The 15,952-nt window shown below is 28.3% G+C and overlaps 1 protein-coding gene across 2 annotated transcripts; it reads left to right on the top strand.

The window, feature by feature from the left end:
• Positions 1-6,063: 6,063 nt before the first annotated feature.
• LOC130944085 (plasma membrane ATPase 4-like) lies at positions 6,064-12,239 on the top strand. 2 transcript variants are annotated; one of them, XM_057872230.1, is made up of 16 exons: positions 6,064-6,280; positions 7,626-7,745; positions 7,839-8,075; positions 8,203-8,964; positions 9,056-9,178; positions 9,257-9,361; positions 9,457-9,601; positions 9,692-9,856; positions 10,077-10,315; positions 10,419-10,451; positions 10,547-10,628; positions 10,723-10,883; positions 11,055-11,228; positions 11,321-11,503; positions 11,585-11,766; positions 11,850-12,239. In XM_057872230.1, the coding sequence occupies exons 1-16, from the start codon at positions 6,233-6,235 to the stop codon at positions 11,944-11,946; spliced, it is 2,856 nt and encodes a 951-aa protein (XP_057728213.1). In that variant the 5' UTR covers positions 6,064-6,232; the 3' UTR covers positions 11,947-12,239. The 2 variants fall into 2 exon arrangements, with proteins under 2 accessions (XP_057728213.1, XP_057728214.1); XM_057872231.1 differs by having other exon boundaries at positions 6,071-6,280; positions 11,585-11,758.
• Positions 12,240-15,952: the final 3,713 nt, after the last annotated feature.

Genomic DNA, 15,952 nt, shown 5'->3' with positions numbered 1-15,952 from the left:
GAATTGAACAAATGCTATATATAGCTCCCCATCAACTTTTAGGCAGCAATGATAATTATTCTAATGGCATCTCTTATCTCTACCTTTCTTTCTCAATCCTTTGTTTTTTTTTTTTTTCTCTTTCTTTATTTATTTTTTTCAGTTCAACTTTATACTCTCAAGGCATTTGAGTCCATTGCATATTTGATTTAGTGGATCATAAAGTGAAAGCCAAAGGAACTTTGTGGGGGTAATTTAAGGGTATCAAAATCCATGGACCAATTTGTAGAATATATACAATATATTTGGTGACACCTTCAAAATCGTTATTCAATTGAAAACTATCTTACCATATAATTTTTGTTCCCCCATTTTATTAAATCTCAACCAGTCATTGTTTGACATTTATTTACTTTATATAGTCTTATATAGTTTTTATGTATTCTTTCCCTATTTTGTATTTTCAGATTATTTTGAAAAATAAAAAAGTAATAAAATAAAGTTTAGTACATTAAAATTCCAAAAGGTATGTATGTTTTTTTGAAAGGTCTGAGTCCTTCCAAGTATAACGATGCATTATTTTAAAAAAAAAGTATAGAATTTTATCTTATAAAAAGACCAAAATATTATTTTTAATTTTAAATTAATAATTATGTCCGTGTACTTTGAATAATTCCGCATTCTAGATAATAATACAATTCCTTTTTAAATTAATTTATTAAAATAATTTCATAAAATAACTAATACTTGATATTAATTACTAAATTTGTAATTTAAGAATAAAAAAAAAACTTCCTCATCACAAGTACCACATCTTTATCTTTCAAAGCATAAATGCTTGTGTTATCTTTCCATGTATAATAGAAAGATAAATTAAGTTTTTGAAAAAAAAAATACCAAAAATAGTCCATGGGAAATGAAAGCTTCATGTTCACAATTTAATTTTTTTCCCATACACCTTTTTTTTTTTTTGCCGTTTTTTATTTGGGTATACCAAACCATACAACTACATACTTTAATTTAGATTCCAATAATGAATTATGATAGAATTATTATGTATCCTACCTGAAAGAATATGAATTATGTTCACGTAAATAATAATAATAATAAATTGATTCCATTAAGATCTTCTACTACTTGTTCATCAAACTGCATCTGTTTTAAACGTTTTTAATAATGAAACTATATATTTTTCATGTGAATAGTGACCCATCCAGTTGTTACTAATTAAATAATTTGTTTTATATTTTTTTATTTCTAATTCAAAATTAATCTTTATGTATATTTGGGTGTGGAATTAGTTCTCTTCTCCGTGCCACGGTTTTATGCCCCAAAACCTCCTTCCTTTTTTTTAAAGATTTTTCTCTCAGAATTATGTAGTACAACTTTTGTACTCTTACAACTTTTCTTAAATTATAAAATTAACTGCAATTTCCAAAAAAAAAGAAAAGAAAAGAAAAGGAGTTAACTTCAATTGGGATTGTTACTATTTTTAAAAGTTACTTATTATTAAATTTTATATTTTCTGATAATTTAAAAGGTACACCTAAAAATAGTCTAGAGCTTATTTAAATATATAATTTCAAATTTCAGAAAAGAAAGTTAAATGAGCAAGGCAATATACTTTTTATTTTCAAACAAATTATTACAATAAATATGTAATTAGCAATTATTTGGAAAAAAAAGTATTTGTGTCCATCAAAGTAGCTTAATAATTTTGGATATAATATTCTTAAAAATATATATAATTTTTTGAAAGCAAATTTTTTTAGAAAAATTTTTGGGGCAGTAATTTTAATATTTTTTATTATTATTTGACTAGCATAAATACTAAATTATCTTTAACAAATAAATTTTATTAATTTTTATGTATAAATTCTAAAAAAATATGGATACAAACGATATTAATTTATATATGCGTACAAAATTCTAATAATATAGGTGCAAATTATATGTTTTTTGTGTGTAAAATCTCTGTAAATATCAGTACAAATTATTACTAGTAAAAAATGATAATATTTACTAACGTTTGTTTTGAGGTATTGAGACAGAGACTGAGAAACTGAGACTCAGGATCATATTTGTTGGTTCTGGTCCTAAAATTTATGTCTTTATCCCCAAAATTTCAGTATTTTAGTACCTCCAAAAAGTGAGAACACAGTGGACTAAAATTTTTAGAGATAAAGACTAAAACTTTAATAACATTTTATATCTAAAATATCTTCATTTTAATTAATTAATTTCAATTTTATCCTTTATACAAATTAATTAGAATTTCATTCTTGTTTCAATTTCTGTCTCCCATTTTACACCAAATAAAATACTAAAATTTATTTCTATCTCTGCTCTTTATCTCAATCTTTCTATTTCTATCTCTCCACCAAAAGCTACTAACAACAACTTAAAATTCTAAATTTTATTTTGCTAAAGTAGTTAAACACTTGGCATTAACTCAATTACATAATCTTTGCAATGATGATAGTTAAGAAAACATTGCCATAACCCAAAAGAATCTCTCCTTGTTTGCTGGAGTTGGTGGGTTGTGGAAAGAATGTAACGAAGAATATCAAATAGCCTCTTAAAAAAAACAAAGAAAGCCTAAAATAAATGATATGAAATAACCCTAAATCTAACACGTTGCTCTCTCTTTTTCCTCTCTTCCATAGAAAATAGAAAATCAAAATTGTTAACTAATAATTAGTTAACATTTTTTTTCCGAATTTGATATTCGAACATTTGTAAAACGGTAATATGCTTGGTAAAGATCGATCTTATAAAAACACAAAGATTCAAAGAGGTAAAGGTAGATTTTTCTCTACAAATTGTTTTTTTTACAAAATTATATTTTTTAATTATTGACTTGAGTATTGAAATAGTTTGTGTAAGTATTTATATTTTGTACTATTTGCTACCGAAATATACCACAATTGTTAAAAAAAATAACTTAAATTATATATATATTTATACCCAAATACACTGATAACTAATTTTAATGATTAATTATAATATATAAATAACTGAGTTTTTATTTCAGCTATTGTGTGTTCCCTACTATCAATAACATCCACATTCACATTCTCATCAGTCTCATTCTTATGCTATATATTTCACCGGAATTATTCCTACTATTTTTATATCTGTAAAAAGTGAAAACAACTAATTAAATTATTTTTTTAACCATTAATTAGCCAATAAAATAATAAATGAACAAGACTAAGAGTTTTAATTATTATTATAAAAAAATTTAAGAAAAATATTAATTGACGGTTGAAAAAAAATAGTTTCCAATTATTCCCTGTGTTCATAACTTCATATTAAAAGCTTTACACAAACAATATATAAATTACACACATAAATATACGTAGACATATTTGCGTATATATACGTATATGCATCTGAGTTTCTTGGTATGATTTCTTTTGGTATAGAGAAAACAAAATATTATTTATACAGTAAAAATCAGTTATTAAAATTAGTCATTATTAAAATATTTTTTTGTTTGTATTTTTTAGGACGATGGAGAAATTGAATAGTAGAAGAAAAGTATAATAATGGAAAAGTTTGTTATTTATTTGCTTCTGGCAAAAGAAGAATCAAAGTCGAGCTTTAACAATTAAGTTTTAAAATACATATGTTATTTAATATTTATTTTTAATATATATTTTATATTTTAGTATATAATCTATAAATTAATTTCACACACATATATATGAAACTATGTCAAGATTAACTTGTACTTTGAAAGTAATTATATTCTACTTAAATCACTTTTTGCTTATTATTAGTTTATTTCTTTAATTTATTCACTACATGCATGATAATATCAACAGCTCAATTGTTAAACTCCAATGACTTTTGAATTGTCTTCGCTGTTTCAACAATAATATAATTCTGTAGAATATGAACTTGTCATAAATATTTAAATCTATGCCGGGCTAAATAGAAATTCGGCAAAATATAATATATAATTTAATACCCTAAATCATTCTTTTAATGTTGAAAATAAAAGGTTACACTGCCAAAATAAACAATTTATGTATTGTTTTTTCTTTTCATTTTTGTCTAAATGGGAATATTTTGATGCAAAAGAAATATATAAATGAAAGAAAAGAAAAATTAAAAGCACGACAATGGAATTATTCCATTAGAGAGATAATATCTAAAATTACTTATTTATTATATCTAAAATTACATAATTATTCTAACAATAATTAATGAATATTAAATTAAGCAATTTTAGATCGTTTGAACTAATTTTTTTTTATTGTCTCCTTAGCATTATTAATTGGATACTATATAATATTTTCATAAAGATCAACCATATATAACTTCAACTCAAAAAATAGTTGTATGTTTAAGAACAACTTGATTCATATATTAAAATAATAATGAAAAAAACAACTTGGTTCAGTTGGGTCAAATAGAATTTACCTTTTGATATGGTTGCCAGGTACTATTTAACAAAAATGCCTAATAGGTAAAAAAGCAAGTCCACCCAAAAAAAAAAAAAAAAAAAGATTAGGTATCAAAATTGCACTAACACGGCAAAAAGGAAAAGACTAATTATATTACTGATTATTAGATAATAACGATTATAATATCCTATTTAAAAGTTGAGAACTATAACACCTCTAATAAGAACCAATAATTAGGTGTAACTTTGGAGAGAGAGTTTTTGTATTTGTACAATTATTTAAAAAATAAAATACACTAGTTATTGTTGATTGTTGAAGATATGTGTAGTTTTCAAATTAGCATATAACTCTTATTTAAAAAGTTTTCATGTCATATAAAAAAATATTTTTTTATCCAAATTTAATACAACATTAGAAATGAGCCACTAATTAGATATCTATTAGAAATACATAATATTCTCGTAGTCATATTTATAATCAAATTTCATAAACAATATCATCAAATATATTCGCATTGATAATCATACTTGAAAAATAATATAATTAAATCAAGTTTATTTATAATCAAAATCCAAATAAAAATATTAAAGTATAATCATAACTGATTTTATATTCTCACAAAAGCTTAATTACTCTACAATTATAATTATTATTATAAAACAAATAAAATATAAAATTTAAAATGGTTTAAGAGACTAAAATTTAGTCCAAATATTAATAACTTATAAAGCACGCACACTTTCCTGTCAGACTCATCGATACTCGTTCGATACGAGTATTTTTTGTGTTTAATTATGTTTTAATAAAAAATAAAATTTTTTTGAACATGTTTAAATATATCTAAATATTATTATCAGTATGTCCAACTTTATTTTTAATATATATTTTTAAAACAAGTTTAGAAATAATATATATTATTAATTATTAAAATAAAAAATATTTTAATTATTTTATATAATTAAAAAATATATTAAAAATAATGAAAAAATTAATATCAATAAAATATTAAAATATTATTATAATTTATTTAAAAAAGACTTTATATTATATATATATATATATATATATATATATATATTACGTTTTTATATTTTATAAAAATTTTAAATTTATATAATATCCCGTATTTATATTACATTATAGTTAACAACTACCATTATTTAAGAAAGAAGGTAAAGGAAAATATGGCCTACTTGTCTCTCTAATATTCTCACGGCAGCATAACTGCATAAGGCAGCAGCTGAATCCAGTAACAAAAAATATTTAATTATTTATATTTAAATTATTAAGAATAAAATAAAAAAGCACGCGTGGCAGTAACAAGACAAAGTTACCGTTACAGTTACCGAACAGTGAGAGCGCAAAAAATGTGTGTTCCGTTGTGGAACCCACTAACCACTACAATGAGAGAATAAGTACAATAATAAAATACAAAAAACACATAAATAATAAGCAAAAATAATAAAATTGTAAAAAAATAATGTAAAAAAATAAAAAAATTTATTAATGGTTAATTGATTAAAAAATTGTAAACTATGAAAATAAAATAAATATATATATAAAGTATTGACTTATAAAAAATAAGAATAAATAAAGATAAAATAAAAATAAAAATGAAAATGAGAATATATATATATATAGCTCCATCGCTACTGCAACCTTTCTTCCATGTTTTCACAACCAATAACTCTTCTTCTTCTTCTATGACTTTATAGTAAGTTGTTACCCTCTGATCTTGAAAACCTAATTATATTAATACTCTCTATTTGTAATCTTTGGTCGTCGTTGTCTTCTTCTTCCGGAGTTGCGGTGGTCGTCGTCGCCATTAGTGCTCCAACATGGGCGGAATCAGCCTTGAGGAGATCAAGAACGAGAACATCGATCTGGTAGCTCTCTTTCTTTCTTTCTTTTTTTCACATGCAACCATGGAAATTGAATTGAAACAGCTACCTAGCTAGATTTTAAGTTTAACTACCATTTACGAACTTCGTTTTTTCGGAAATCTACTTGATTCAGCTTCATTTTTGTTCTTTCAAGATAACAATTAAGCTTTTTTCTTATTAGTGAATCAACGTTTAGTTCTTCTTCTTTTTTTTTTTATAAAAAAAAACTAAATTATTGTTCAAGTGCGTCAAAGTTGCAATGATGCATAGCATAACGGTTTTTCTCGGGTGGAGTACGTGAAATCTGCAGTTTAAGATTCACAAGGAAACGAATACCGACTTTATTTTTTTCCCTCCATCTTTGCATGCTATGCTTTCTTTGTTTGTCTCTTTCTTTCACGCGCCTCTATCACACGCCACTTACACTGATTCAGCCATTTTGAAATTAACGTTTCAATTCATTTTTCTTTCTTTTAATTATTGAGTTTGGGTCTTTGGGATGCTTCCATGCTGCTAGTAGTACTGTTCGTTGTTAATAACTTAATATAAATTTTCATTCATTACTTTTATTGAGATATAGTTTATGTATTTCTTTATATAATTATAAAATAAAATTCATTAAAAGAAATTTTCATATGTGCACACACAAAAAAAAAAGTTATATATGATATTCTATGTTAAAATTAAAATAAAGTATGAATAATCTTGTATTAAGTAATCTTAATCTTATTTTCATCAATAATAATAAGTGTTACATTTATTTTTTATTTACTTAATTACTTGTAGTATAATAGGCTTTATTTTAAATAAGTAAAAATGGTTACCAAATTGTTTAATCTTCAAAAGAGGAAAAAAAATCATTAAATCATTATTTTTATTCGGTCAATAAAATTATTTTCTTATTCATAGTCTCAGAGTCCATTTTGTATCTATCTTGTATATTATAAAGCCATTTTTATTCTTTATTTTTGGTCGGATATTGTAAAACCAAGTTTTGTGCTCTTAAATTTTTTGGTAATATTATATGCAATAATCCGTACACATTTCATTTTTTATATTAAAAAAATTTGATAAGAAATAAAAGAAAATAAAAAATTTGTTATATATATATAATATTTACATAAAAATAATACAAACATTATTTTTATAAAATTTTCTTCCCATGTTCTTGGTGCCTAAAACAGTTAAATGACATGTCCCAGAGTTCAGAGATGAACCAAAATCTTGAGAAGCATTGAGTGAAATATATATGACATAAAGAGTAGAAAATGAATAAGATAGAGTTTGTTGATTGCTGTTAATGAATTTGGAAAAAATAACAAAGGCTTAAAACCTTGTCCCCTCCCAGGAACATATTCCAGTAGACGAAGTGTTTGAGCAGCTGAAATGTTCCAGAGAAGGTTTATCACAGGACGAAGGAGCCAGCAGGCTTCAAGTCTTTGGACCAAACAAATTGGAAGAGAAAAAGGTCTTGTCTTTTTTCCAGAAAAATTTGTTATATATGTCTTGTTGGAAATTTTGCAATGTAATTAACATTTGTTGTGTTGGTTCATGAGAGCAGGAAAGCAAGTTTCTTAAGTTCTTGGGTTTTATGTGGAATCCATTATCATGGGTGATGGAAGCTGCTGCCATTATGGCCATTGCTCTTGCAAATGGTGGTGGAAGGCCACCGGATTGGCAGGATTTTGTTGGTATCATTGCTCTCTTGTTCATTAACTCTACAATCAGTTTCATTGAGGAAAACAATGCTGGTAATGCAGCTGCTGCACTCATGGCTGGTTTAGCCCCCAAAACCAAGGTCTACTTCAATTAATTCATTGTTTTCTTTTGTTATATCATCATAATAATTAAACTAGACTTAACATTTCTGAAAATTTGTTATATGTTGTTAATGTTTGATCATTTTCCGTTGGCACAAATTGTAGGTTCTGAGAGATGGCAAATGGACTGAACAAGATGCTGCTATTTTGGTCCCAGGAGACATAATCAGCATCAAATTGGGAGATATCATTCCAGCCGATGCGCGTCTTCTGGAGGGTGATGCTCTGAGTGTTGATCAGTCTGCTTTAACCGGAGAATCTCTTCCGGTGACAAAGAATCCTCATGATGAAGTGTTTTCCGGGTCAACTGTTAAGAAGGGTGAGATTGAAGCAGTTGTGATTGCCACTGGTGTCCACACCTTCTTTGGTAAAGCAGCTCATCTTGTTGACAGCACCAATCAAGTTGGTCACTTTCAGAAAGTTCTTACAGCCATTGGTAACTTCTGCATTTGCTCAATTGCTGTTGGGATAGCCATTGAGCTCATAGTCATGTATCCAATTCAGCACAGAAAGTACAGGGATGGGATTGACAACCTGTTGGTTCTCTTGATTGGAGGGATCCCTATTGCCATGCCAACTGTGTTGTCTGTCACTATGGCTATTGGTTCTCACAGGCTTTCCCAGCAAGGTGCAATCACAAAGAGAATGACAGCTATCGAGGAAATGGCGGGTATGGATGTTCTCTGCAGTGACAAAACTGGGACTCTCACACTCAACAAGCTGACTGTTGATAAAAACCTGATTGAGGTTTTTGCAAAGGGTGTTGAGAAGGATCATGTTATCCTTCTTGCTGCAAGGGCTTCTAGGACTGAGAATCAAGATGCTATTGATGCTGCAATTGTTGGTATGCTTGCTGATCCAAAGGAGGTAAATATATTCCCAAATTGATGTTTTCAATATAAAAATATATGTTGAATTTAAAGATAAGAATTTCTATATCTTAATGTAAATTTTGCAGGCAAGAGCTGGAATCAGGGAGGTCCATTTTTTCCCTTTCAATCCTGTAGACAAGAGGACTGCTCTAACTTACATTGATTCTGATGGAAATTGGCATAGATCCAGCAAAGGTGCTCCTGAGCAGGTAAAAATATTCTGCTATTGGCACCAGCTCATTATGTTTGTGCAGGGGACTTATCAATGTTCTTTTCTCCCGGTTTAGATATTGAACCTCTGCAACTGCAAAGAGGATGTGAGGAGAAAGGCTCATGCAATTATTGATAAGTTTGCCGAGCGTGGGCTCCGATCTTTGGGAGTTGCTAGACAGGTTTGACAAAAAAAAGGATACTAACATTTATAGTTTACAACTTGGTTGAAGGAGTTTCTATTCATAATTGCTGCTTGAATATCTTTATATAACAGGAAGTACCTGAGAAATCAAAAGATGCTCCTGGTGCACCATGGCAATTTGTTGCGCTGCTACCACTCTTTGATCCTCCCAGGCATGATAGCGCTGAAACCATCACAAGAGCCCTGAACCTTGGTGTTAATGTAAAAATGATTACTGGTAAGATTTGTGCTGTTATTTTTCTTTTTGTTCATACCATTAACTCAAATCATGTTGCTTAGAAATTTCTTGTGGGTTTCTTTTCTCCAGGTGATCAGCTTGCTATTGCCAAGGAAACTGGAAGAAGGCTTGGCATGGGAACAAACATGTACCCTTCATCCTCATTGCTTGGTCAAAGCAAGGATGCTGCAGTTTCAGCTCTTCCAGTTGATGAGTTGATTGAGAAAGCTGATGGATTTGCTGGAGTGTTTCCCGGTAGGGATGAGTATGCATATTGTCTTATGTCAAATGTTTAAAATAGTTACCAACAAAATAGCCTGGTAAATAATAATACTGATGGAAGTAGCATCATCCATTTTGTTTTGGTACTAAAACAAAATGGACTGCAACTTACAACAATACTATAACTATGTTGCAAATTGCACACTAGCCGACATTTTAACCCTTTCTTTTGTTTTTTCCTGTGACATTGTAGAACACAAATATGAAATTGTTAAGAGGCTGCAAGACAGGAAGCATATATGTGGAATGACAGGTGATGGTGTCAACGACGCCCCTGCATTAAAGAGAGCAGATATTGGAATTGCTGTTGCTGATGCTACAGATGCTGCTAGAAGTGCTTCTGATATTGTCCTCACTGAACCTGGTCTTAGTGTCATTATTAGTGCAGTGCTCACCAGCAGGGCAATTTTCCAAAGGATGAAGAACTATACCGTTAGTTTCCTTGCATACAGAATTTAGTGGCTTCACTCTTCTTTTTCTTTTTTGATATTTTAGTGTTCTAACATTGCAAAATTTTCATTTTTTCTTATGGCAGATATATGCAGTGTCAATCACCATTCGTATTGTGGTAAGTTTAGCAAATAGGCGAACAAAAAAACTTTCTTTTACATACCTAATTAAATAGTTCATATAATTTTATTTGATCTACTTTTTATTTTGCAGTTTGGTTTCATGTTTATTGCATTGATTTGGAAGTTTGATTTTGCACCCTTTATGGTATTGATCATTGCCATACTTAATGATGGTAAGATAATATTGTGCTGAATGACCTTCATGTAGTTTGCTTGGAATGTTGTGTGATTTTTCAACCTAATTTCCCTTCACCATTATTCCTTTAGGTACCATTATGACAATATCCAAGGATAGAGTGAAACCATCCCCACAACCTGATAGCTGGAAACTGAAGGAGATATTTGCTACTGGTATTGTGCTTGGAAGTTACCTGGCACTAATGACAGTAGTATTTTTCTGGCTTATGAAGGACACTGACTTCTTCTCGGTAATCAATTTAATTTCACGTTTCTTTCGGTATATTTGGTTGTAGGTAGAAACTAGCAAGGATGAGCTCTATTATAAATTTATACATTAGATTCATCTATGAAGAGTTCACATGATACACCTACTAGTGGAAACTGTGACAGTTATGAACACTAACTTTCTGTTGTTGCAGGACAAGTTTGGTGTAAGGTCTCTGAGACACAGCCCTGCAGAAATGATGGCAGCCCTTTACCTACAAGTCAGTATTATTAGCCAGGCATTGATTTTCGTCACTAGGTCACGCAGTTGGTCCTATGTTGAAAGACCTGGTCTTCTTCTATTGGGTGCTTTCATGATTGCTCAGCTGGTAATCTTAATTTTCTTTGTTCTCCTCTCAGCAACCTATGTGTTGGCTTGGTTTTCTTCTGTTGTAACTGAAATTTTTTCTGTAATTGGAAGGTGGCAACTGCTCTTGCAGTATATGCTAACTGGAGCTTTGCAAGAATCAAGGGAATGGGATGGGGTTGGGCTGGTGTAATCTGGCTCTACAGTTTAGTGACTTATGTGCCTCTTGATTTGCTTAAATTCGCAATCCGCTATGCTCTTAGTGGCAAGGCCTGGGATAATCTTTTGGAGAACAAGGTAAGTTTAGTTCCTTCTTCGTGATTATATATCTATCCATAAACCTCAACATTCTTAACTAAACTTGTTCAATTAAAATAGACTGCATTCACCACAAAGAAAGACTATGGCAAAGAAGAGAGAGAGGCACAATGGGCTGCTGCACAGAGAACTCTTCATGGTCTTCAGCCACCAGAAACAACCAATCTTTTCAATGACAAGAATAGCTACAGGGAACTTTCAGAGATTGCTGAGCAAGCAAAAAGACGTGCTGAGGTTGCAAGGTAACCTTTCACTTTAGTTCAATACACTTGTATATCCTATGAAAATATACTAAATTAGAGATTTTGTTTGAATTGATGAACAGGCTGAGGGAGCTTCACACTCTAAAGGGTCATGTTGAGTCAGTTGTGAAGCTGAAGGGACTTGACATTGACACAATCCAGCAGCATTACACTGTTTGAGGAAGAAACCTTGTCAGTTCTTTTGTCCAAGGCGACAACATAATATGATGATGAAAGACCTAAGTTAATCCATCTTTAGATTTCATTTCGGTCCTTTATTTTGTGAAAAAAAAAAAAAAATTGAATGGTTACACTCCCCTATCTCACCACCCCATGTTTATGATAGCAGCAGGAGGAGATGCTATTCTCTTTAGGTACCAAATAATATCGTTGATAGGGTTGCTTTTCTTTTGTTAAGAACGTTCATCTCATAAGTTCATATTAAAGCTCAATACTTTTTGGATCTTCATTAATGTTGCTTCTTCTTTATACTTGAAATCAATCTTTACTCTCTTCTTCTCAACCTGAACAATCCTTCTAACACTTAACAAATTAAAATATAACTATCTTTTACGTAATTAGTTGGTTATTACATGTTTGTTTGTCACTTTATCACTTTAGGCTTTGTTTCTGAATTTGGGGTTTAGGGTCTAGGATTAACTATCTAAAACGTTATTTTGACAACTTAAGACCATTTCCAACGGCAAAGAATTAAAGGCCCTATTTCCTTTTTTTTCCTGATAAAAGCTGAGGACCAGGTAATGCTAGGCTAATAACTTTTTTGAATAACATAAACTACTAACTATCTACACTTAATAAAATAAACATTTGAAATATCCATTATTCATATTGTTTAGTATTTTTATTATCTACTTATATTTTTTTCGATTAGAAAGTAAAAACTAAGAAAAAAGAGTCCCTGCACGTGAATCGAGAATAATGAGTCTCAGCTTTAGAGGGATTTAGGGTAACTAATTATAATTTGTCATGTGATAAGTTATTTAAAAAAAAATTAAAACTATGAGATTTTTTTTACAATAATTATATTTAAATGTTATCATTGCAATGTCACCATTTTTATACTCATCTACTCTATAAATACTACTTATACAACTTTTATTATTGTAACTTCTAATCTTTTACGATTTTTTTTAACAAATTTTTCTATCTACTCTACTTTTTTTTTTCAAAACAGGATCCAAATCAGTCCAATTCTTTTTTTTTAATTATTTACAAAAAAATTTCAAAATTTAAATACTCAATAATTTTAATGTTCAAATTCTCAAAATCCAAATCAAAACTTTATATTATTAAGAGTAATTCTTCGCATACAAGCGATTAAGGTTTGTAAGCCTTACAAGTTCAATTAAAACTAACGCTCAAAACACGCTTCCAACCATTCTTCTTCCTCTTCGTCTTCTCCTTTTTCTTTTCTTTCGTTTCTTACATTCTCTTTCTCCTTCTTCTTCTTCTTCTTCTTCTTGCTGCACTTTCTTCTTCCTCCTACTCTTCTTCTTCTCATTTTCTTTCATTTCTGCACGTTCTTCTTCATCGTCTTCCTCTTCTTCTTCATTTACGTTCTTTTCTCTCTGTTTTATCCTTTTTTTTTCGATTTTTCATGGTGAAATCGTTTTTGAAAAAGAAGAAGCAGGAGAAGATGAGGAGGAGAAAGAGAAAGAGTTCTGAATTATGCATAAGATGTATTTTAACGAATTTTGGGTGTATTTCTTTAAATCCTTTGGGTGTATTTTCTGTAATCTCTTGGGTGTATTTTCTATAATTATTTTGGGTGTATTTCTGAAGTTCCATTATCTTCAAAAGGATTACAGAAATACACCCAAAGGATTACGAAAAATACACCCAAAGTATTTAAGAAATACACCCAAAATTCGTTGCATAATTCAGAACTCTTTTTCTTTCTCCTCATCTTCTGCTGCTTCTTCTTCAAAACGATTTCAAAACTTGATTTTAGAAACCATGAAAATCGAAAAAAAAAACGAAGAGGAAGAGGAAGAAGAAGAACCGTCAACAGGAAACGTTGAATAACGCATTAAAAGGCCTAATAACTTGTAAGACTTGTAAGTCAAAAAAATTTGTATGTATAGCACTCCTTTATTATTAAATACATTTCAACGTTCAAACTCAAAATCTTCATAATCCATCACAAAATCTTTAATCCAATTGTTACAGCGCATCTTACCACCATTGCAATGAACCTAGACACCGTTACAAGAAATTCTGTTTCTGTTGCAACGTATCTAGCTTCTGTTACAACACACCCAACCGACATTATTATTAAGGTATGTCTCATTGTCTCAATCGATATTTGTGGCTCTTTTAATCCATCGAATCAACGTCCGATATGTTTTAGTCCAAATTTACAATATTCAAATTTTGCTAACTATCATGGATTAGATATCATCGATCTCAATAATGATAAAATTAAAAATCACATATAAGATAGCATTTAACACTAATAATGAAAAAAAAAATGAAATGCTAAAAAGTGCGTGGTTAAATATTTTAATTGGCCTTATAGGTGTGTGTTTGGATTACAGTTTGCAAACGGAAGTTTGCATAAAATTGATTTTGCAAACTTGATTTTGGTCAAAAGTAGGTTTGTGTTAAAGTGATTTATGTTTGGTAATTTTTGTATCAAAATGGATTATAGTAAAATAAATGTTGTTTGGCTTATACCATTCAAAATCACTTTTAGATAAAAAATTACTAAAATGAACATCAACTTAGATTTTTTTATATTATCCTATTGTTTTAATTTAGACATTTAAATAGATTTTATTAGTTAATTTTATAATAAAATTAATATTTACTTACTAAAATAAAAATAACATATAAAAATAGATAAAATATTTTTTTAAATAAAAATAAAAATTATATATTTTAGATATATATATAAGAATATTTAATCAAATATGTTACATTTTTTAAGTATTAAATGTTACTTTAGTATTTTTTTACATCGTACTCTTATTCTAGTACTCTCAATAATCTTATTCTTAATATTAATTTGAAATCCAACGTTTATGATTTTATTATTATATATGATTAATTTTTTATTTAATTTATCTTTTTTAATGGAATCATAATCTATATTATAAAAAGTTACACTAAAATATAGTATAGGAGAATTACAATTATAAAAGATAGTACTGAAAATAATAAAAAAAAATTAAGTGAGTGAAACAAATCTAAAAGTTTTTAATGATCTTTTTATATAATATATTTTTAGTATTTTTAGTACTCTTTTTTTAGTATGTTATAATTTTTTACTATTATTATTATTTACAGTTAATTTTTTTATTTAATTTACTTTACCTAATAGAATTAATAAATCATATATAAAAAGATAATAACAAACATAATACATAAAATCACGATTATAAAAGTGTATAATGTCAAACAAATAGTTAAAAAAATAAAAATAATAAATAATAGAAAATTAGAGCTCATATAAATAGAAATAACAAGAATTTTATAAATAATACAATAACATATACAAAGGATAAAGTTGGTAAAAAATAAATAAAAGGTTAATATCTATGGCTAAAAGCCCGTTAAGAAAACGCAGAAGCTAAAAATAGTTGCTTCTTGTAAACGCTGGTTTTGGCAGCAGAATCACTTCTGCGTTCGTGAGAAAAAAATTTGCCAAACCAAAAGTTGAAACTTTCAAGAAATTTAAACGTGCTTCTTCTCTTCCAACGGGTTTCCCAAACACACCCTAGTTAGTACAGACCAAAACGTGAAACATTTTGAACTTTGATCTACGGCTCTTATGAAAAATTTAGTCCATAGAGTTTAATTATATATTCTTTTAAATTATATAATGTTGCTAATTAGTTGAAACTCAAATTATATATGGTTTATTATTACTATTATTTATGAAGTTATTTAATTTTTTTCTTCTATTAATTTATAATAATAAATTATTTTTTAATTTATAAATTTAAATGATATTATTATAAAAATTAATTTAATAACTATATTAATTTATTTTTATTTAATTCAATCGATGAGACTATAATAAAAATCAAAGTGAGTCTTTTTTTTTTAATTGGAAAGAGAGAAATATTTTTAGTTCTTATTTATTATTTATGACACAAAAATTTATATAAAGTTATTGTTTATGACAAGTAAACCATAAATAGACATTATAGATAGATAATTC

The sequence above is a fragment of the Arachis stenosperma genome, chromosome 8 (genome assembly GCF_014773155.1).
Source record: "Arachis stenosperma cultivar V10309 chromosome 8, arast.V10309.gnm1.PFL2, whole genome shotgun sequence".
Lineage (NCBI taxonomy): Eukaryota > Viridiplantae > Streptophyta > Magnoliopsida > Fabales > Fabaceae > Arachis > Arachis stenosperma.
This window is presented reverse-complemented; position numbering and strand designations above follow the sequence as displayed.

What these genes read in the sequence shown, in the direction of transcription:
- LOC130944085 (XM_057872230.1), top strand. Translation starts at nt 6,233, where the DNA reads ATGGGCGGAATCAGCCTTGAGGAGATCAAGAACGAGAACATCGATCTG. An exon ending in ACAAATTGGAAGAGAAAAAG is followed by an intron (nt 7,746 to 7,838) that starts GTCTTGTCTTTT and finishes TCATGAGAGCAG; the next exon opens with GAAAGCAAGTTTCTTAAGTT. An exon ending in CTTTGGGAGTTGCTAGACAG is followed by an intron (nt 9,362 to 9,456) that starts GTTTGACAAAAA and finishes TTTATATAACAG; the next exon opens with GAAGTACCTGAGAAATCAAA.